The sequence below is a fragment of the Musa acuminata genome, chromosome BXJ2-5 (genome assembly GCF_036884655.1).
Source record: "Musa acuminata AAA Group cultivar baxijiao chromosome BXJ2-5, Cavendish_Baxijiao_AAA, whole genome shotgun sequence".
NCBI lineage: Eukaryota > Viridiplantae > Streptophyta > Magnoliopsida > Zingiberales > Musaceae > Musa > Musa acuminata.
Genome location: NC_088342.1, coordinates 7754660 through 7776852, shown reverse-complemented (window position 1 = coordinate 7776852; position 22193 = coordinate 7754660). Strand labels below are relative to the sequence as shown.

The window sequence follows — 22193 nt, the reverse complement described above, 5'->3', positions numbered from 1 at the left end:
TACGGAAGAATATTGATAAAGATATTTAGTTTTATATTGATTAATAAATTTATCGGATTAATTATACCTTTAAAAATCAATTTTAAGGTTTCTCGGTCAGAACGTAGTCAAAGGAGTAAATAGCATTATGTCTGTTTAGTTGACTAGCCCAAAACTACGCGTGGGCCTCATGGTCTAAATGTGTTGGGCTGCATCTCAAATTCATCATCGACCTCAATATGCGACGTCTCAGATACTCGATCACCATTTCATATACTCGGTTATCTACACACGACAATCAATTAGCAGGAATTCGTTTGATTTATTTTAAGATATACTAATTTGTTATTTTAAATATATCCGAGCTTAATCCATTAGACATTAAGGTTTGAGGTGTCAAGACTTATATTAGTCTCATGTCATATTGGAGTGCTGATAATGTTCACATTTTCATATTGACGACCAAAGAAATACTTCCGTGAAGTATGCTATTGTCTCAATATCGTCAATCAGAGATCAACACGATTCGATCTTATCCCAAAGGCGAAAAGTCATCCAGATAACTCTCGTAAAGACAATCGTTGCAAGGAACAAGGAGGCCAAGGTAGATCCGAGGGAGTCTTCGTGAATCTGGCATAGCTTCTAGTTTATTGAAGATCCTGCACAAGATCGATATCAGAGAGGAGATTTTGGACCTCTCTCACTTTGAATTCTCTCGTACTCGCTACTTTATGAAGAGCTATAAGACCGAATCGTGTCAATCTCCGATCGACGATGTTGAGACAATAACAAAGCTAGAGATGTCGAAGGAACCTTTCATCGGAGGTAAATGATGGAGCGTCAACGCAAGTAGAACGCGAAGAGACTTGCCTGCCGACTTCCATGGTTCGTGCGCTCTTACTTGCCAGGTGACGACTTGAGATGGGTAGTGGGCTCTTTGCTTGGTCTCTTTACTTGCAGACCAAGTGTCAAAAAGTGGCATCTCGTTTAGACGAGGACAGCAGGCCCCAAAAAGCGATACCTCCACATGCACGGTGAAGACACGGGTCCGACGCATAGCTGCCGTAATCACCGCCAGTCCCATCCAAGAAGGGATGCAGAATGGCATCCATGGTGGGTTGGTGTACATCTCTTTCGCAATGAGTCGGGGGTGTCACCCTACACATCACCACCATCCTTGTTTGGGACGGGATCACATTTGCTGCTTTCTCATAGAAAACTCGAGTCATCAAACCCGTGTTGGGAAGTTTCTCGGGGTGGGAAGGATTTTGTATCTTTTAACTTGAAGATTTCGTAGGTCATAAAGTCTCTGTCCTTCGTTGGTTAGAGATCGGCCACATTTATGTGATGGAAGGACCACCGAGGACTCAAAAGCCAAGCTCTTCGCTCCGCCTTCGTCTGCTTCACATTAATGACCCAACAAGCTCGACAGGTGCGTGTCAGAGGAACTGTCCAAAAATCGCTTTATATGACCGGAACGGGGAGGGCTCTATTAATCCAAGACAAACATTTTTACGGTGGCCATCGGCTCCACTTCATCATCACCATCTGCATGCCTCTTCTTTCCGGTCGGCAACTTCGAAGACCAAAGGGCAGGTTAGGTTCTGTCCACCATGTCTTGCCTATCAATTTATCGATAGGCATCGGTCAAGAACACTTATCATCTTATCATATGTTTCTATAGCCACCGAACCAAGTTATAGGGTTGGCAAGAGATGATCCAGTGGCAGAGAGGCATGGAGAATAGCCATTTAGATAGCCACCATAGTACTTCACAGGGTTGGCAACTGATGATCCATTAAGTATCTTAAATAGCTCATATTAAGGAGAGAGAGGACAGAAGTGTCCCACTCATAATAAGCCATTATTGTAATGTAGCACACGGAGGAGACTAATTATACAGTCAGTTCAGAACATTCAAGTGCTTAGATTTCCTTCTCTTCTTTTATTCTTACTTTGTTAAGGATCAGAGCTCCATCCGAACTGTTGGGTCCCTCACTTATTAGCAGATGTAAATATAAGACATCTCAACTTACAGTGCACGCTACGTGAAGCACTCGTGACCGTCAATTAATGTTCGCACAAAGGTCTGCCAAACCATCATCACCAACAAGCAATCGAACGTATGTTGAGACTATGGAAACACCAAACCATTACATCCAAACAGCCAACAAGAGTCGCGACTTTATCACACCATCTTGTACTAGCAATACAAGAAGTCCAAACGTACAATGGAGATGACCGCCGACAGAACGCCGGTGCTCCGGCACTCGCGCTAAACACACAACTGGAGGCTTCCACCCACCACCACGTGAGAGGCGAACCCCACCAAAAGCATTACTATTTCCTTTTCTTCTTCCTTCATTCTTCTGAAAAGAAAGAGACAAAGCCAAATAAAGCTTTACGCTTTCATCTCCTGATCTCCACCATATCTTACCTTCCTCGCCAACTTTTACCATCACCATCGCTTCCTTACTTTTTTCCATGCTGTGAAGCAGGAAAACTACAGAGCTTTAACTGGAGTAAACTAGCAAATCCACCGGTCGGTCCGGGCCGGAGTAGTGCTAATTAATTCCGGCTCGTCCGGTCTACCCAACCACCGACAGTTCGCTTCCGGTTGCCATGTTTGTCGTACGTTAGAGCGGTTGCATCCACGAGACCACGATTGCGCTCCGCACCTCGTGCTCCCCATCAGACCACACCAAGTAAGCGTACCTCGCCCCAGCGCCCCCGATCGCGGCCTCCGCCGCCGCCGTCACCGTCACCGCGAAACTCTGCCGCCTCGCCCCGGCCGTGAAAACCAGCTTCCTCGGCTTTATGGCGATCGACAACCCCTGCCCCGCCGCCATCTCCACCCTAGCCTGGTACACCGCTCCTGCACCCGCTCCCACGTTCGTCGCCGTCCTCCGCACCCTCCTGCTCTGGTTCGACTCCGCCCCGTTGAATGCCACCGAGATCGACGGGTAGTTCAGGTCTTCCATCGCCGGCCTCCTCGCGGGGCAGGCTGCCGGGGCGTGGGTGATCACCTGGACCGTCTTCGCGTCGTACCCGATGGCGCACAGGAAGGCCACGTAGTCCTGGTCCGAAAGGTCGTAGACCAGACCCGGGTCCATGGCCCGGTCCAGGTTCAGGTGCCCGGCCCCGAAATCGAAAGGCGTCGCCGGCCTTCCCGTGGACTCGTCGGTCACCGACCGGCGGAGGTTGTCGTCGAGGCTTGCCGTGGTCATCATCGCCGACCGGACTGCTGCCGGACTCCAGTCCGGATGGGCCGACTTCAGCAGGGCCGCCGCGCCGCTCACGTGCGGGCACGCCATCGACGTCCCAGAGAGGATGTTAAACTCCGTTCTCCGGCCGTCGGACTCTAGCCCAGTAGGCCCCGAAGAGCCGGTCCAGGCCGCAAGGATGTTGACCCCGGGAGCTATAAGGTCTGGCTTGAGGACCGCCGGGGTCAGTCCGTTGGGGCCACGGCCGGAGAAGGATGCCACTACCGGCGCCGGCCTGACGCCGAGGATGGTGCCCTTGAACTGGATAGTGACAGTGGGGGAAGCGGCAGAGGTGGCGTAGGCCTTGATGGTTTCGCCCTCAGCGGAGCCGACGGCGCAAGCCGGGAGAACGTGGGCGTCGCCGACGAGGCCTTCGCCTGAGGACGCGCCGTTTGCAAGGATCATCCCTACGCCACCCGCATCCTTCACGACGAGCCCCTTGGCCACGCGCGGGCTGCTGCCTCGGTCGCAGATGACGATCTTGCCCGCCACAAGTTTGGGGTCCAGGGAGTTGTCCATACAGAGGGAAGCGGACAGGCCGCTGGACCTGCCAGGGTAGTCCAACGGGTACATTGTGCCTGCGAGGGGCTTCCCCGAGTAAAGGGAGACGCCAGACAGGCGGCGGCCATCGCCGAGCACGACGTCGGCCGGGAAGTTTCGGTCGATGGTGCCCGCGCCGACGGTGGTGAGCCAAGGGGAGAGGTTGGTGACGGACATAGAGGTGGGACCGTCGTTGCCGGCGGAGGACGCGACGAATACACCCCGGGAAACGGCGCCATAGGAGCCGATGGCGATGGGGTCGAGGTAGTAAGGCGAGGCCATGCCGTCGCCCCCACCAATCGAGACCGAGATGACGTCTACGCCGTCCGCGACGGCGCAGTCGAACCCTGCGAGGATGTCGGAGTCTAGGCACCCGGAGCCCTTCCAGCAGACCTTGTAGGTGGCCACGCGGGCCTTCGGCGCGACGCCCTTGGCAATGCCCTCTGCATAGCCAGACATGCTCGCCTGGAACACGTGGCGGCCGGCGGCGGTGGAAGCAGTGTGCGTGCCATGGCCGTCGGCGTCGCGCGGGGAGCGCGACTCGACCGTTTCGTTGATGCCTCCGCCGCCGGCTGCGAAGGCGGCGTCGTGGCCCTTGGAGAAGAAGCGGGCTCCGACGAGCTTGCGGTTGCATAGGGAGGCGGGGAAGCCGGGGCCGGTCTCGCAGGTGCCGCGCCACCGGGACGGGACGGGGCCCAGGTTGCGGTCGGAGAAGCTGCGGCGCTCGGGCCAAACGCCTGTGTCGAGGACGCCAACGATGACGTCGGAGCCATAGTCGGAGTCGGACCAAAGGCCGACCTGGTTGCGGAGGCCGAGAAACTGGGGGGACCGTGTGGTGTCCGGGCGGCGGACGCGGTCCTCGAAGACGGCAAGGACATTAGCGTGGGTGGCGAGGGCAGCGGCTCGGTCCTGAGTGACGGACGCGGAGAAACCATGGAAAACGGTGTCGTACACATGGAGGAGCGGAAGCGGATCGGCGCCGCCACCGGAGAAGCTTGCGGAGCCGTACCAGTGGGCATGAGTGGGGAACACGGAAGGCTTGGCAAGGTGGTCGACGCGGACGATGTAAGTCTTCTTCCCCGCGGGGCCGGAGGCGGTTGTTTCTGTCTCCACCGCCTCCGCCGCCGCCATTAACGTGACGATGAGGATGAGGAGTAGGCAAGGAGAGGGAGATGCCATGCTGGAAGTGTTAGCCGGACTGATTCGTGGGAGAGTGGAGCGAGCGAGCTCTGTTCTCCTCGTTATATGCGTAAGTGGGCAGTGGGAGTGAAGGAGAACGTTTCCTGTGGGGATGGGTTGAAATGCATCCTAATTATCTATCACGGCTGTTGTAAATGACTGTTCTTGAAAGCTTCGGATTGTACTGTGTGGAAGCTATTCAAATGGTCAGAGATGCATTGAAATTTTACTGTTGTCAAAAGTGGTAAAAGATTCGTGTTGTATCTCTTCGAGATTGTCAACAGCGTGTATAACCACGGTTTCCTCCTGCACACGAACTCCCGAGTATATTGGGTTAGGAAGTACTTTTCTTTTGAAGCTTTAATTATTGATTTGGTTTAATTTCCATTGTAGGTTAATTTAGTTTCGATTTGAATCGATTCGTGATCATTGTTGTTCATATTCTTTTTGGTTGTTAACTAAGTGTTTCTGCCATGTTTTATTTCCTGGGATTCACAGGGAAAGATTGAACATCACTAAAGGAAAGGTAGGTGTTAATGAGAATATAGTTCCGATAACCCATAAAGCTCTCCCAATCAGCTTTAATTTGGATCAATCCCAAAGACTCGGTTGCTTCTTTCGTTTTCAAGCAGCATTGCCGAGACGAATCTTGACCTCTGTTGTCAGTCATTGCAGAAGACTGAAAGCAGCAGCAGTCTCAGCCAACATGGACATAATTCTTAGTAGTCGCTTCAGGCAGTGCTCATGGAGAATAAGAACAAGCATTTGATTGAAGGAACAATTGGCATATGCGTCTCACACCAGTGATATCTTTTACAGAAGAATCCTTAATTGAACTTACACTCAGAAGATTATATATATATATATATATATATATATATATATATATATATATATATATATATATATATCCAAAAAAGCTAGCAAGCAAGCATGTACTTGCCATAATAACTTCTGAAGAGCTGAATTCACTGGTGCAAACCAAACTTAGGAACCTCATTAATTGCTACTGTGGACCCAAATCGAGGACATTATATATAAGCTTATCCTGCATTCATTTTCTTTCTCTCTTGTTTTCCCCTTTTATTTTAACTTCTCTTCTTCTCACTCCAAATTAAATACAATTATATGGATAAATGAGAAATTTATGCAGAGTCCACACAATAACTTACTGTACATACTAATTAATTATTTTAGATAAATAAAAAATTAATTTTGTATTATTATTAGTGCTAGAGCACGAAGGTTCACAAAAAAAATATTTCTTTTGCGTGAGCCAAAAAAAAAAGTACCTATAAAGATAAGAATAATGTTATAGGTTTATAAGTTATTAATTCTTTTATTACTTAATTAATATGAATTAAATATTTTATATCAATGTTGGTAGGAAAATGAAGTACTCATGGCTCTTCTTCTAACATCATTATTAGACGTTAATATTTTCTTGTCATCGTTGAGAGAGCACGAAAGCTCATCAAGAATTATTCATTTTAGGTGAATTCATATAGTTTTATCTTCTTAGAATAAAAATAAATAAATTTTAAAAAGATAAAATCATATAAATTTATTTAAAACGGTTAATGATGATAAAAATATTAATTTATCAGATAAATATATAGAATTATCTGATAAATGTATGATTTGTATTACTTCAACCTTTTGCGTTTTAATTGCGTGGTGGTGGAGAGCTTGTCGTGTATGAATGAAAAGAAAAAGCTCGCAAATGTCGTCCATCACCCCTCTTTTCCCGTCATTATTATCTTTGTTTTTAGTGCCTTCAATAGCAGACATCCGTGTGTTGAAAGCGAAAGCTCTCTCTAATCATCATTAGCGCGCATCAAAAAGCACGAGATCTCTTCAGGCCTTAATAGAGTAGAATGCAGCAAAAAGCTGCGCATGTTGCATCGCCCAAAACACGATGAAACCAAAGCTGCGAGGCTCGCTGTCACTGCGAAAGAGTCCCTCTGGCTCTGCTATTTCCTTATCTCCTCCTGCACAGACCATATTGCTTTCTCTAATCTTTGCTGCTCATTGGCGGTGGTCTGTGGATGAGGAACGAATGCCCCAAGTCTCTCTAAGAGTCACACTTTTACTCGGGAGTCATCTTACAGGTTGTTCGTTCGATGTCTTCAGGCAACAACCTCGTCGAAACTATTCTCCTCCATGTTTCGTGGACTGGTTAGGTCACAAATTTTGAAGGGGAAAGCTGAGGAGAAGAAAAGATGAGTGGAAAGTGGCACTGGTCCTTTTGGACAGGGACCATAGTGTGTGTATACATATAGAGTATGTACGCCATGGATAAGAATGTTGAGCTGGCGCACAGACACGTACACACAAAACAATCCATGCTCTGCTATGTACGTTTCCACACCCGTGATGTGGTATTTATTGGTTCCATGAAATGAAATGGTTGGAACTCATAAATGCTTATGACCAATTAAACACCCAGCAACATTGGCGAGCACGGATAGATGGACTGACTTTGAGATTGGTGAAAAGGCGAAGTGATTCTTGGTGAATACTTGTGGATGCGTAGGCAGGAAGGGGAAGCAGAGGTCTCCCCAAGTCGACGTCGTCTTCGCGCAGAGGTAAACGACGAACTCTGACATGGTCTTCCACAGCGTAGTCCGTGACTTGACTATGAAGTGTTCCAACCTCACACGACTTGTTCTTGTTCTTTTTAGGACGCATACCAAGAGCTTGAGATGCAGTTCTACTAATAAGGAAGCCTAAGTGAAGAATGATCACCCACATACACGCTGATTCATGATTAAACATCTGAGGTTGACGAACCGTGCAGCATCAACTTATCATATGCAACATGATGACCCCTTCACGTAGATTAGATTTATATGTAAAATCCTTTATGTTTAGTGTACATATGCATGCTAATTGATATATATCGTTGGAATCGGCTATGCTCATTTCGATGGTTGTTTGTGATTCTCTTGATCCAACTACAGTCTTTTTGTCGTGAATATTGATTATACCCGATTATATTACACTCAATATCTTAATTATTAAAATTTTATCTATAAGATTAATAGGTAAATAATGACAAAATCAATATCTTAATGTTATGTGATCGATACATCAATATTATGTGATTGATATTTCAATCATGTATGATTGACATGATATTGTTTCCCTTGAATATTATCAATTATATCATAGTCGTTGCGTGATCCTTAGTTTTGATGCAAGCATGATTCTCCTAAAATGCTGAGACATGCGGAATCATCAAAGTAGCTATGGATGTGGGCAAATGACGGTTCTTTGGTTCTCACCGTTGTAAGGACAAGCCCAGTCGAGATCTGGACCGGGTTGACCTGCCCATTTAATGCTACATAGCACGATCGCACAACGAAATCCATGGATCGACCTATCTACCTTAAATGGGGTGATTAGGATTAGATTCAAATTTTAATTGAATCAGTCTGAAACTAAAATCAAACCGGGTTAACGGCTTAACAGTTCTAAACCGAACTAGAATCGGTGCCACATGGTTTAATTCTGATTCTTAAAAGTTAAAATTAGAACCGAAATCGATATTCCAAATCGACTAATATATATTAAAAAAAATATAAATAGGCTTCATGGTGTAACAGTTAGTACTTCAAAACTTAAAGCTTAATGATTTTGGTTAGTACTCAAAACTTAAAACTTAAACATAAATAGGCTTCATGGTGTAACAGTCATATTTTATTTTTATCTATCAAAATCGATAGATCGAATCAAAATCAAAACTAAATAAACAGTTTTGATTCTAGAATCAACAGACCTTTTTTTAAGGTACCATACATTGATCCTTTTTATTTTTTTTATTCTAATACCTTTGATTAGTCCCATATCGAAAGTATGTGAGATTAAAATTGATTTATAAAGATTCAATAAATATATTATTATTAATTTTAGTTTAAATATTTGGATCAATAATTTAGGTAGAACAAAATTGATAGAAGAAAGCTCGCGTGCGCTGTGATGAAGAAAACTAATACAGCCAGAAAATAAAGAATGGGTCGATTCACCTTTCCAAGGTTGAGTTAACATGCGTTCCATGTTCAAGCATCGCTGCAACAATCTAACCCAGACGTTCCTGTGCTCGCAGGCAGAAGAAAACAGAAGCGGGAGTCAAGTTATTCGTCGTGGAGGCCACATGTGACCCTGCACGGGGGAATCACTAGAAGAAAAGAAACGAAGAAAGAAAGCAGAGGACCACTGTGCTCCCTGCGAGCTCAACCCCGGCTTCCTTGCTTGTTGCATCTCTCCTCTCCATGCCGTCATCGTCATCAATCCGCTCACGTTCCCTGGCCGCCCCTTACCCCTATTAAATCTCCTGCTTGACTGCCCGGTTTCGGTGCGCACAAGTGAGAAGTGAAAGCAATGAGAGAGCCCTCGATCGGAACGTTTCTGCTCCTCACTTCGCCATGGGCGTTGTTCTACTTGCACCTTGTTGTCACAGCCTCCTACGGTCTGTTCATATCTCCTTTTGTATCTGTACTCTGTACAATTTGCACATTCTCGTCGAACTCATTGCAGTTTCTGCTGGTGCAGAGGGACCCTGGTACGATTATTCTGCTTACACTGAGGTCATCCTTCTCTCCTCCTCGTTGATTTCAATCAAACCTTTGTAATTTTGTAGTGTTACGAAAAATATATAGGATGTTGCATAACAGATGCAACTCTACCATTGATCGTCTCCCTCTTCTCTTAGTCGTATGCTTCGAATGTTTACATATAGGTACAGTACTACTTTTCAGGAAACGATGAAACCATTTTTTGGCTTCATAAGACTTTTGGCTATCGTTGGTTTTGGTAGCATCGCAAAGTCCTCCAACTCACAGTAGCATCTCTCTATCTAGTACCAAAAATTGTCTCATTTCGAAGACATGCTCCACCCCCACACACGTCCTCTCACCAACACTAGCATGCAAGGAATTTGAGTGTCGCCTAATGGAATTTCGACGACTTCTCAAAGTTGAGATAAAAGTAGTAGACAAGTTACGGTTGCGAAAGCTTGTTTGGCTTTTTAATGGGAGCCAAATGGAGATCTCATAAGACAGAGAAGACCGCAAGCTGTGTTGTGTGGTTGTTCCAGGACGATCCTACCATGGAGGAGGTAACCGTGACAGTAAATATTTTCCAGACGTTTTATGGAAGCCTTTGAACAGAGTGCAGTAGAGATTAGAAACAAAACGGAACGAAATGGAAGAAATGTGTTTTTTCGTCAATTCATATTGGGAAATCTACTAAGCTGAATTAGATATCCTATTAATGTCAGTGTAAATATCATCCTGAAGCTCCTCTTTACAATGGAGGAGTTCTGGTGGACCGAAGTGGAAGAATCCCCGTGGCATACCACAAGACCGAGACTGGTGTTTATGCTCCTGCCTTTCTGCTGTACAATCTGACAGAAACCACAAGATACAGTTTCTCTTGTAAGTGATTCCCAACTTTTTGCATGGTCTTTCAGTTCCATTATCATCTAAAGCCTTGTGATTCTGTGCACATGTGGCCTTACAAAGGTTCATGCCATCGTAGGTTGGGTTAAAGCTAAGGGAACGGGTTCAGCTCTTGTGCGGGCGACGTTATCTGCAGAGGGTTCGACGTTGAATTGTATCGGGACTGTCCTGGCGAGAAGCGGCTGCTGGTCATTTCTCAAGGGTGGTTTCGTGCTTGATTCCTTTTCCAGATCCTCTGTTCTTTATCTTCAGGTACCTCAAGCAAAATATATCCTTGTTTGTGTTGATCTGAATCTAATGAAGATATGTTTGCAATGTTGGTTGATTTCTTGCGCAGGATGTTGATGAGAAGATGACTGAGATTTCAGTTGCGAGTGCTTCGTTGCAGCCGTTCTCGGTCGAGCAGTGGTCGATGCACCAACAGGACAGTATTAGAACGGTACCAACATGCTCTTCACCTACTTGTTCGAAGATGATATACTTGTTACTCTGAGTTCATGTCAACCGGAATGTCTAATGCGTCGACACACTCTGTGGCAGAGAAGAAAGCGTGCGGTCACGATTCATGTTTCAGATGAACAAGGGAACCTCATCGGTGGAGCATCAGTCTCGATACGGCAATCGTCGAGAGACTTCCCGCTTGGTTCGGCAATCGCCAACACCATCCTGGGAAACAAGCAGTATCAGGTCCTCCAGATTAGTAAATTATGCTTGTCCTCCGTCAAGGAAAGTATACTAATGCTTCCGTTCGATGTTAAGCCTCTGCGACCATTGAAATGCCACCGCAGGAATGGTTCGCCGAGCGATTCAATGCTGCGGTGTTCGAGAACGAGCTGAAGTGGTACGCAACAGAGCCGGAGCCGGGGAGACTCAACTACACTCTTGCAGATGAGATGCTGGAGTTCGTCGTGTCCAATCAGATCATAGCCCGAGGGCACAACATCTTCTGGGAAGACCCAATCTACACGCCGTCGTGGGTCCGGAAGCTCAGCGGCGACGACCTCCGAGCGGCCGTCAGGTCTCGGATAGAGAGCCTGTTGTCCAGGTACAGGGGCCAATTTGTGCACTGGGACGTCAGCAACGAGATGCTTCACTTCGACTTCTACGAGCAGCGGCTTGGATCCAATGCCTCCTCAGAATTCTTCCGCACGGCACAACAATCTGACCCGCTCGCGACGTTGTTCATGAATGAGTTCAACGTCGTGGAGACCTGCAGCGACGCGAGATCCACCGTCGACTCCTATATTTCAAGGCTTAAGGAGCTAAAAAATGGAGGGGCCGTTTTGGAAGGGATCGGACTGGAAGGACACTTCTGGAGGCCAAACATTCCGCTGATGAGAGCCGTGCTCGACAAATTATCTACTTTGGAGTTGCCCATTTGGCTGACGGAGATCGACATAAGCAAGAAGGTCGATGCGCAAAAACAGGTGATTCGCCTGCTTTAATGTTCCTCTCACTGTCTTATTATGGATTGCCTCGTGCAAATGGATTCGATGATCACGGCACGAATGTCGTAGGCTCTGTATCTCGAGGAGGTGCTGAGAGAAGGATTCTCCCACCCGTCCGTGGGCGGCATCATCTTGTGGACCGCACTCCATCCAAATGGCTGCTACCAAATGTGCCTCACTGACCAAAGTTTCGGCAATCTCCCGACGGGAGATGCGGTGGACGAGCTCTTGAAAGAGTGGGAAACGACGGAGGGAGGGTTGACGGATGAGCACGGACAATATAGCTTCATTGGATTCTTAGGGGAGTACAAGGTGTCTGTGGTGGCCGGAAACAAGTCCACAGAGACTTCACTGTTCCTTAGCCGAGGAGGCGAGACTAAGCATGCTACAGTTCATCTTTAAGGTTGATTTCCCTCAAGAAGCTTCATGCTTGCTTCAATGGGTTTGTTCTTGCTGGTGTTGGCAAGCAGCAGCAAAACAATAAGTACAAACTATGAGAAGCCCATTTAATGTTTTGTGTCAAACGTAGCCCAATATTTGAAGGCTAACATCACCAAGTAAACCAATAATTAGATGGCACGCTTCCAAAACATCAGATTATATTTCATTAACTTTAAACCAACAAACAAATAGGTGATGAAACATTCTCTCGTTCCAAACGTTTCCCTTTCTTTTGGTATGGAACGATGTGAACATTTGTCTGGTATAGAATTCTCATCATCGACAATTTATCTCAAGACACATGATGATTCGGGTGCAGGAATACATGCATCTTCACCGGACAGGCCCACAAGATTTGCAGTAGAAAGCATTACTAGCAGTGTAAAGCATTGGCTACTTATGAACATGTAGATCACTGGTAATGATGCCTGGTTTGGTCCCTTGCACTCAAATAACTTTGTTGTTTCTTCTTCCTTTTGTTCATTACTTATAAATTACATAGCAATATCAGTGGGTAACAACTGAATCATCTTCCATTTCTAGTCTTTATCGGCTATAACTTTGATTTGCAGAGTGAGGTGTGTAAACCGATCTTTTGACGCAGCAAACGTTTCCGCAAGATTTTGCATTACTTTTCAGAGCCTTCGGGAATGGTGTGGAGAGGTGGCGGAGTTGGTGCCGTTGTGGAACGAAGCTGAGTCAAAGGTGCCGAGCATTTCGACGATGACTAGCTAGCTGACATGACGGGGTCAGACGGAGGCGTTCCGTCATCTAGAGGTGACAGTTTGTGTCACCGCCCACCTAACAGTCTGAGCTCCAATCGCCGGGCCGGGGATGGTGCGCGGCCGTCCCTTACGAACCATGGCCCCAAAGGTTGGACTTTTTGCCTGCCACCAGCTTTGGCCGCTGCCATCTGAACATGTCTGGCTCATATCCGTAACAAAGATGGAACAAATCCTATCTTAAGGCCTGGCGATTGTGCGGCCGCCGTCCTCTTTATCTTCTCCTCTTGCGAACCATGACGCCGAGGGTTGAGATGGACCTTTTGCCTACCACCAGCTTTGGCCGCTGGCATCTTAACATGTCTAGCTCATATCCGTAACAAAGTCGAGAGATGGTCCTGCTTATTGTCAGCTGCTCTGTCCCTTCAGGAGTCCCACGATTTTCCAATCCAACATCGTTCTCAACCGCTGGAAATGCATTACGCCAACATCCTCATATTTCTTTCAACCAAGTGCAGTCCAACGAGCCGAAACAGCCGGAGGAGGACCTCACTCCTTCGTGTTCGTTCATGTCTTGTTCCGCGGACGTGGTGATCTCTTAAAGGGGCCGAACTCCTTGTTTCAGATAAACGCCATAGTTACAGGCATGTGGAGGCACATGGAGATGGACCTAATCGTTGTTTCGCGAAAAGCGACTTTTCTGACGAGAATATATGTTGATTGATGCCCTGCCGGACGCAAGCAGCAAAAGTAGACAAGGCATCCATTTGCACGCAGCTTCAACGTGGCTAAAAGCCTGCAGATAACTTCTCTTTGGTGTAAAAGAAGTCAGTCTCAGTACAAAGCTCCCGTTGATGCCGCCACGATCGATGTGATAAGATGAAGACGACGAATCCTGGAATTCTTTTTTCCGTAGATATATATATTTATATATAATTTAATTTTACATTATATTTTTTGTTTGTTTTTAATGCTTTTCCCTCTTCCTTCCGAACGCCCACTTCTGGTCGCTGCCATCATTACATAGTTCATATATACATGGATAACTTTTACTTTCTCTTTGACGGTAGAAGTGAGCCAACTCAGGACAAAATTGCATGATGAGTAGGCCAAGTTAATCGAAACTTAAAAGCGTAGGCAATGCTACTAAGGTCTGATGTGTTAGGTTGCCGAACAGTATCGCATGACGAGTAGGCCAAGATTGCAACATGCACCTTATCATGTGATCTAGTCGTCGTCTCGTCACATAATACTAGTAATGAATTTAATCTTCGTCATGTACTTGTAATTTCACTTTGTGTCCCTGAAGTTACATATAATTTCATGAATACCACAACAGGCGAATTAAATGAAAGCTCAGCGGACGATTTAGGGCTCGGATTAAAAGCGACATCACTGTCAGGCAGTACCAGTGATGGCGTAGGACACGGCGATTGCTTCTGCATCGCGATCGAGTACGTTGGCCCATTCATTGTGGTAATAGGGCCATGACCATGACTTGACACCCAACGAGGGGACGGCGACAATATTACGTGAACGAATAAATGAGTAATTACATGCATGCCAACAAGTATGAGTGAATAAACGGATAAATCGCACTCCTTTCTGGCACTTCGATATGTGGGCACCCTAAACCTTCCCATTCCAACTGATACGACTGAATGACCTAAATCGTTGGATTCAACAGCATACAAATGTTGATATATGCTCAACCACCTAACTTGACATTCCACCACTACTTTGCTCTCCGAGTGCCATACGCATACACGTACACGAATTCATTTTTCTTGTCGGTGATGTCCACTCGTCACCAACGAGGCGGTGGTGAGCTTGGCAATATAGCGGCGGCGGGACCCGTGGCAATTCACGATGATGTTCGTGCCAAACCCTTCATTGCCGATATTGCTCCTCCACTACCCAAAAAAATATAATGAGGTTATAATTGCCTTCGATCACTGCACGTAATTTGTCGCCACCAAACAAGTGCTCATCGAGACCATCACTCATAAGATTATAGAATAAGATTAAACTTGTATACACTGGTACACTGGTACACAGCCTTGGGTTGGGTCCAACCTCGAGCTTGCCCCTCCTCCCCTAAAAGTGAGAATGGAGGATGGTCTCGGAGACCGTTGGGAATCTCATATCCTTTTATCTTCTTCTTGTTCTTCAAAGTAGAGTAGACCATCTCGTCTTTATGGGCACCCTTTTGCAGATCCCCTTTGACAAAAGGGGGTGGGAGAGAAGACATCAGGATGGGAGTGGGGAGCAGAATAAACCACTATAGCTGCAGCAACAGTTGGACGCAAGCGGCTGTGAATGCAATCGATGAGTAGCGTAGGATAGGGATTCTCCTCCTCGTAGGGGCTGCGTCGCCGGTGGCCAAGCTTGCAAGCCATGCGTCGTCCGTAAGCATCATTCCTCCTTCCGGTTCTGACGTTGATGTTGAAGTCGAAGTCGAAGATGAAGATGAAGCAGAATCTCTTGCTGATTTCCAACTGCTTTGCACAGTTAATAGAAAATGAAACAGAGAAGGCTAGTGAGTAATCAGTGTCTGTTGCTGAGTAAACAGAGAAGTCATGGTCATAAAATACTGGGAAATGGTAACAGTAAAAGGGAGAAAGGTTTCTTAGCTAAGCTTAAAACAAAGGAAGAACTGCCACAGTGAAGTAAACAGGAGTAGCAAAAGGAGAGAAAAGGACCGATCTTTTAAGCAAATATCCAAGCGAACGATAATAATTGAGTTAAAGTGACAAACAGATATTTTTAAGGAAGCAAGACAAACTTTGGGACAATAAATATTGTACCAAAACAAGCCACGAAGAGAAGCAAAAGTTTTACCTACAAATCCCCAAATCCAAAGTGAGATTAGAAATATGCTGAGATTTTGGAGAACAATATGACAATTTAGAGCAAGAACAAATGCAGGAAGAAGACCAGATCTTGAACTGTCGTCAAACAAGCACAGATGAATTGTAATGGTATACCTTGGGACGGAGTCCGGGCAGAAAGTGATGGTGTAATCCGCCCCACCGGTGCAGGTGAAGGTACTGGTCGGGTCGTCGAAGGCGTAGCTGTACGACTTGGGGCACGCCGCCTTGAAGACTTGCGAGTACGCCGTCGGCCGGCAGGTGGCCGGGCTCGCGTACGCGCCGCTGCAGCAGTACTCGGGCTTCCTGAACGCGTCGCACGCGCTCCGACACGCCTCCCCTGCCCTCAGTTCCGCCGGACACCGCGTGCTCATGTCCACCACGCACCCCGCCGCGGCGCACCCCCGGCTGGCCTCCACCAACACCGGCAGGTTGTACCCGTCCACCAGGCTGACGTCGTAGAAGTCCTGCGCCGCCGACGAGGACGCGAGGGTGAACTCGGCGAGCGTCGCGGGAGGGGCAGCCCCGGCGCCGTTGCACTCCACCTGGCCCGAGCCACAGTCCCCGGTGGCGCAGCTCCAGGCAGCGTTACCGGAGGAGGCGGAGCAACCGGTGCGGGCCCAGAAGCGGCCGGACCAGCCAGTGGGGGCCTGAAGCGAGCGGGAGGAGGCGGAAGCCAGCTCGAAGCCTGTGGGCTGCAACTGGGTGCTGCCGGCGTTGGAGAGGATCCCTGGCCACACCGTCTCCCCGCACTTATTCACAAATTTGAACGTCGTGCCGTCCCCTGCACGCACAAGCACACTCTGCATCAGCAAACAGAACAAAGCTCGAGAAAAATAAGGTTCCACCGACGCAACATTTGTTACCTCTATCAAAGAAGAAGACTGGGAAAAGAAGAGTGAGATAAAGAATGATTTTTGCGGAGGAATGCAAAGGATCCATCACACAACGAAGAAATAGTTATCGAAGAGATATCCTGCTTTCTATATTTCTTGCCGACTCCGTTTGACCTTTAGTCCTTTGTCAGCGGTAATAATTATAGTGGGGAGTCGGAGGAAGAAGAAGACGAGGGAGCAGTAGATGGCAGCGAGTGGGGAGAGAATGCAGAGCATCACCAACCATTAATTATCAGAGCAGGGGAGAGGAGGGAGAGGGGGAAGAGACGGAGGGACCGCGTGGCTCGATTTATAGGATGGTTGGCTATCTTTGGCCTCGTGATCTCCTTCCATGGTGACGTGGAAATGGCAGCATTGGTCATGATGGTGTATCATTCATTCCACATCATTTAAAGCTGGTAAGTGCTTCGGTGATTAGGCTTGGGGCTTTTACACGGCTCTGAGATGACAAAAGCAAAAGTGATTGGTTAAGAACGAGTATAGATTTTGCAACAGCGTCAAACGTCCACCGCATAAGTTTCCGCAAAAACGAAGAGTTTATATATGTATATATATAAGGCGATACAAAGAAAAGAAATAAGTCAAAGTAAAGCACTGATTGATTCCCAACTTTGCGGAGGTTAAAAAGAAGCACCACTTGTCCAGCTTATTATTAATCACCCCCCAAGTACGTCTCCGGTAGCTGAATTGGTGTTTGTTTTTGGATGGATAGATATGGACCCAATCTTTATTTGGGCTTTGTCTCCGCTCTTGATGGCCCGTATTTGAAGGTCTTATTGGCGACATGATCAATAAGATTATGATGAATGCAAGTTCTTATGTATGTCTTATCTAACAACTTATTCCGCAAAATATTGCAAGATCATGTGTGTTTTTTATTTTTCTAGTGCTTTGTTTTTTTTTACATACGTCGAAGTTTATATTTGGTTTACATTCATCATAATACTTCGTTTGGGTTGTTGGTGAACCTTTATGTCGTGATCAAGATGTCAACAGGGCTCGGTCCAATCCCGGATGCGCAAGATTGCCCACGCAGATGCTCGAGTAGATGAAGTGAGCACTGAGTCGAGTTGAGTCTCAGTCTCCCGAGTGCGGTCTTCTCTCTTAGAGAGTGACATGCTTCTTCGTCGTTAGGCTCCTACACTTAGATCAAAGTCGGGAGGGAGATTTCCTAACTCGACCCTTTCGAAAATTAATTTAGCATCGAGTGGAGTAAGAGGGAGTTGAATGTTCAAAGTCCTCCCTCCGACATCGATCAGGAGGTCGACTTTTATATCTACGAACGAGGGTCGATTGTATGTGATCTGTTAATGGCAGTCGACTCCTCAGACGGTCGGCCTATACCTCTTGTGTGAGCGCCAATTGATTTGAACGGATTCATGAGGCGCGACGTCGTTCTGAGCTTTCCGAAGCAGCTCTGTGCTATGTGACCTCATTTCGTACGCTCTCGGACAGCACGGAAACATGTGACTGTTCCATCCGAGTCCGAGGTGTTACTTCGACGCAATAATATGACTTCGACGCAATGCATCATATCAATCCAGAGGCTCCATGTTTGTATTGATATGACTACTAACTGTTGCCATGCGGGTGGTACCAAAATATGCCCATAAGTAACACACAATCTTAGAGCTCTCACCACGTCACATAGCAATGCTTCGTCTTCTACCTTCAGCGAACACCTCCTGCTCTGCTCGGACAGATACCAAGGAATTCACGTCACATAGTAGCGCTTCATCTCTTGGCTTCAACAAACACCTCCTGCTTGAATAACAACAGCCCGAAGCAATGCTTCGTCTCCCATCTTTAGCGAACACCTCCCTCTTGGATAATAGGCCAGTGGTGCACGCCGTCAACCACCATGTCCACCTAGTTCTTTAAAGAAACAAAAATAAGAATTCAAGCACTCTATTCTACTGCTGTAGAAAGAATAAAAGAATTAATGTTTGTACAAAAATCATATCCTCGGAATTGACAAACAAGTCTTGATTTAGTAATGTGAGCCGAAGAAGATGTAACATGGTTAAGTTTTCAAGGGATACAGTACGATTGAATGGAGGAAAAAGAGTTGACGAGATAGTTGATGTCATGCAGAGTGGTATGGTTGGACCATGAAAATGTTTCATGGTTGGTGATTGATGAGATGAATTGTTGGCAATCTAAATGGACAATTGGATATTGAACTCATTTCTGCAAGGTTACGAGTAATCTTTCCTTAAGGGCACAACATCCAATTCGTAATGGGAAGGTTGCATGGGAAGTTTAGTATCATACAACAAGCGTGGAGCCATCATGATATTTGAGAAGGTATCTGTTGGTGAACTGACGCGTCGTGACCGAGAGGAGTTAGCATGGCTTGATCCATGGATCGATGTCCGGAGTCATCAACGTTTAGGAGCGTGTCTCTCGATCTATCAGAGGCGATACCAAGGCCAGGTTGGATCAAAGGTCGAGGTGATTGGGTCTTCAACGTGATATTGAGCTGGCTTGGGAGTGGTCGTGTCCCTACACACAAACCTGGGTCAGGGGATTCCCGACTTGGGCCCACATATATTAAGTTAGTGGTTTGTCACTTGTTTTTCCATCCCTTGACCAGATGCCAGTCATAGGCTTTTATATTGGTGCCCGAGGGTTAGTCGTACGCAGATTTGATGTGACGGCTAACCCCTCGAGTGACGAGTTCGTACCTTCGTATGACCGTCGCTCGGTATGCATGGAACGACGCCATGTGGCATCGTCCCGAGCTTTTCGGAACGAGACTTACCGAGAGGACACCTCGTTGTATGGGCTTCGGCTCGGTGCAAGAGGAAGGCGACCCTTATGCTGAATTTGCTGTGGTGTAGCCAATGTAGTGCTTGGTCCATGTCCCGAGGGCCTACGTTTGTGCTGACGCTAGAGGTGGATCGTGACATAGATCATGACGTGATCGAGATATGAAATATACCTTATCAATAACCTTTGTCACCATTATTGTTACATGTAGAGATCAAACTATCATATTTTAAAAAAGATAAGTGTAAGTGATTTTAATTCCTGAGATGATAAATATAAAAAGGCTAATAATGATGATTATGAAAAAGATAATTATTGTGATCGTTCTACAGAAGCTAGAGAGAATTTATGATAAAACTTCTAATATATATATAATTATGCATGTTCAAATCTCAACCTCAAAGAATTTCAAGTACCTATAAAGCAAAAAGAGATATACAGCTTATCCTAATTCCAAAATTGGTAAGTGAAAGATCATGGAAAGAATAGTTGTTGGATAGATTTAGTGAATATGTGATAGTAGGGATAGGGGGAGGAGAAAGCCAACTTGAGGTGAGGAGGTGAGGAGGTGTCGACTCTCCTCATGTTTCTCCTCATCTAATAAATAAATTATTTTATAAGATATGATATTAGTATATACTCTTAATGATATTAGTACATACTTATGAAAATAAAATATTTAATCATGTTTCTCCTCATGTTGTCGACTCTGCTGACGAAAACATGAGGAGAAACATGTGAATATGTGATAGTAGGGATAGGGGGAGGAGAAAGCCAACTTGACGGCAAACTGGTACGTGATGAGTTGTCAAATATGTTGTACATCCTCATTTTCGTCAGCAGAGTCGACAACATGAAGAGAAACATGATTAAATATTTTATTTTTATAAGTATATAATTATAATATAATTTTTAAAATATAGAAACTAGAATGCTAAAGATAATAAAAATAATCCATAATTAGCCCTAAAATGTTATTGTACACATATGTGACATGGGACGGGCTCACATCGCCGAGCGCTGCAATCCTCCTGTCCGGCCCATTCTGTTGCTTTAGCCCATGCATCGGAGTCTGCAGTCACACTCACCATCTTGTTGAAGTCCTTTGGGTCACCATTTGACCACATACAAAAATGTCTACTATACGTATAGAATACAAGATTCAACGACTAGGTTATCCCAGCTGGCTATTCACAGATCACCAGCAGAGCTCACTCCATGCGCACACCACCTCACATGGGTCGTGTTCTTCAATCCTCGAAAAAGCACCGGTGTTATGATGCCAATTTCCGCGAGCTTTTCGATTGGATTCCTTCATATGCCACAAAGCTCATCATCTTTCTCGCATCATCCTGTCCCACTCTTTCTGTCGTGCCCTCGAACGAGGTCCCCGTGGTGATGTAAGCCAGTGGAGAGCACAAGTCAAACGAACCAGTAAAGCAGAAACAAATCTTCGCTTCTTTTGGCACAAAACGAGGGCCTCTTTAATCCATGCCGGCTAATGGATCACCAACATTGACCACACTGGCGTCCGGTCTTAGCTAGGCGAAGTGAGCTTTGAGTCTCGCTCGCCCGAAAAGAAAGAGGAGGGGAAGGAGGCTCTCTGGAAGACAACATGATGCAGATTGCAGAGGAGATGACGAGGGATCCCATCATGTTGTGCATACGGGCAGCGGCAAAGTGTGAGGGCTGTGTTGTGGAGCTGGGGACCATCGTCGAGAGAGCCCACAGCCGCTGCCGGTGTTGGGTAGCGAGAGGATCCCCTGAGGAGAGCACCACAACGAAACAGGGGGCTCTTGTCTAGAGAAACCATGCATGATGAGATGCCCGCCTGGTGCGCCAAAAGCTAAAGATCCTTTCGCACCATGCTCGGTGCAACACAAACTGCGAGCGAATCATGAGCCCAACATTCCAGTGCGCGACTCCACCATCCATGGCAATGTGAGCTGAGCGCTCACAGTTCTGCGTCATCTTCCTCCTGTTAATGCGGACACTGGTATGCATCCACGGATAAAACGGACACAAATGTTCATCGGATCAACCTTGTTGATGGAGGTGGGTGATAGCTTCAATGATTGCTAAACCAAGTTGAAGGGGTCCATTGCGAACAAACACTAGTTTATAGACGAGCTAAAGCAAAAGCTAAAGCTCCGAACTGGGGGGGTGCATATGTACTTGTGGATAACTCCGTAGACCAGCACAAGACAAGGCTCGACGAATTAGGAGGAGAAGTGATGCCGAAAGAAGGGTTCATGAAATCATGGCGACCAGCTCGGTCGTTCTCTTCAATCATGAAGAAAGATTGCTGGATGTCAACCTCCGGTATCATTTGGAGAAGACGCATTCTTTGGGATCGTGAATGGTAATTAGTCAAAAGCAAGTTTCTTTGTTGAACGACGAGACGCATCAAAGTCCCACCATTTCAATACCACCCGAAGGTCACTTTGAATTTTTCCTCGGCAAGTCACGCGGTGCTGGGAACTCTCAAATGTCAACCCAATTTAGACCGATCCAGAATGATGCTTACTTGATGGAAAATAATTCCTGGAGGAGAAAAGATGTTCGTTCTTGGTATAGATACTTGTTTCATGGAATGTTTCTACTCGAATCCACAAGAAAAG

At 46.3% G+C, this 22193-nt stretch overlaps 3 protein-coding genes across 4 annotated transcripts; 1 reads left to right on the top strand and 2 right to left on the bottom strand.

The window, feature by feature from the left end:
- Positions 1-2082: 2082 nt before the first annotated feature.
- Positions 2083-5068, bottom strand: LOC135612320 (subtilisin-like protease SBT1.6). The gene has a single exon (XM_065108466.1). The coding sequence runs from the start codon at positions 4959-4961 to the stop codon at positions 2616-2618; it is 2346 nt and encodes a 781-aa protein (XP_064964538.1). The 5' UTR covers positions 4962-5068; the 3' UTR covers positions 2083-2615.
- A 4178-nt stretch (positions 5069-9246) lies between these two features.
- Positions 9247-12399, top strand: LOC135611685 (endo-1,4-beta-xylanase 5-like). The gene is made up of 8 exons (XM_065107326.1): positions 9247-9432; positions 9516-9550; positions 10243-10399; positions 10503-10675; positions 10761-10862; positions 10964-11110; positions 11212-11850; positions 11941-12399. Exons 1-8 carry the CDS (start codon positions 9345-9347, stop codon positions 12271-12273), a joined length of 1674 nt encoding a protein of 557 aa, XP_064963398.1. The 5' UTR covers positions 9247-9344; the 3' UTR covers positions 12274-12399.
- A 2625-nt stretch (positions 12400-15024) lies between these two features.
- On the bottom strand, positions 15025-17065 carry LOC135612319 (thaumatin-like protein 1). 2 transcript variants are annotated; one of them, XM_065108464.1, is made up of 3 exons: positions 16771-17065; positions 16022-16688; positions 15025-15535 (listed from the first exon to the last, which is right to left on the bottom strand). In XM_065108464.1, exons 1-3 carry the CDS (start codon positions 16844-16846, stop codon positions 15316-15318), a joined length of 963 nt encoding a protein of 320 aa, XP_064964536.1. In that variant the 5' UTR covers positions 16847-17065; the 3' UTR covers positions 15025-15315. The 2 variants fall into 2 exon arrangements, with proteins under 2 accessions (XP_064964536.1, XP_064964537.1); XM_065108465.1 differs by having other exon boundaries at positions 15025-15532.
- Between the last annotated feature and the right edge of the window lie 5128 nt (positions 17066-22193).

Bases quoted from the DNA above. Each gene is read 5' to 3' on its own strand.
- LOC135612320 (XM_065108466.1), bottom strand. From the start codon at position 4,961: ATGGCATCTCCCTCTCCTTGCCTACTCCTCATCCTCATCGTCACGTTA.
- LOC135611685 (XM_065107326.1), top strand. From the start codon at position 9,345: ATGAGAGAGCCCTCGATCGGAACGTTTCTGCTCCTCACTTCGCCATGG. The intron at 10,676-10,760 runs GTACCTCAAGCA...TTTCTTGCGCAG, and splicing joins CCTCTGTTCTTTATCTTCAG to GATGTTGATGAGAAGATGAC. The intron at 11,111-11,211 runs GTCCTCCAGATT...ATGCCACCGCAG, and splicing joins TGGGAAACAAGCAGTATCAG to GAATGGTTCGCCGAGCGATT.
- LOC135612319 (XM_065108464.1), bottom strand. From the start codon at position 16,846: ATGGATCCTTTGCATTCCTCCGCAAAAATCATTCTTTATCTCACTCTT. The intron at 16,689-16,770 runs GTAACAAATGTT...TTGTGCGTGCAG, and splicing joins AGTCTTCTTCTTTGATAGAG to GGGACGGCACGACGTTCAAA. The intron at 15,536-16,021 runs GTATACCATTAC...AACTGTGCAAAG, and splicing joins TGCCCGGACTCCGTCCCAAG to CAGTTGGAAATCAGCAAGAG.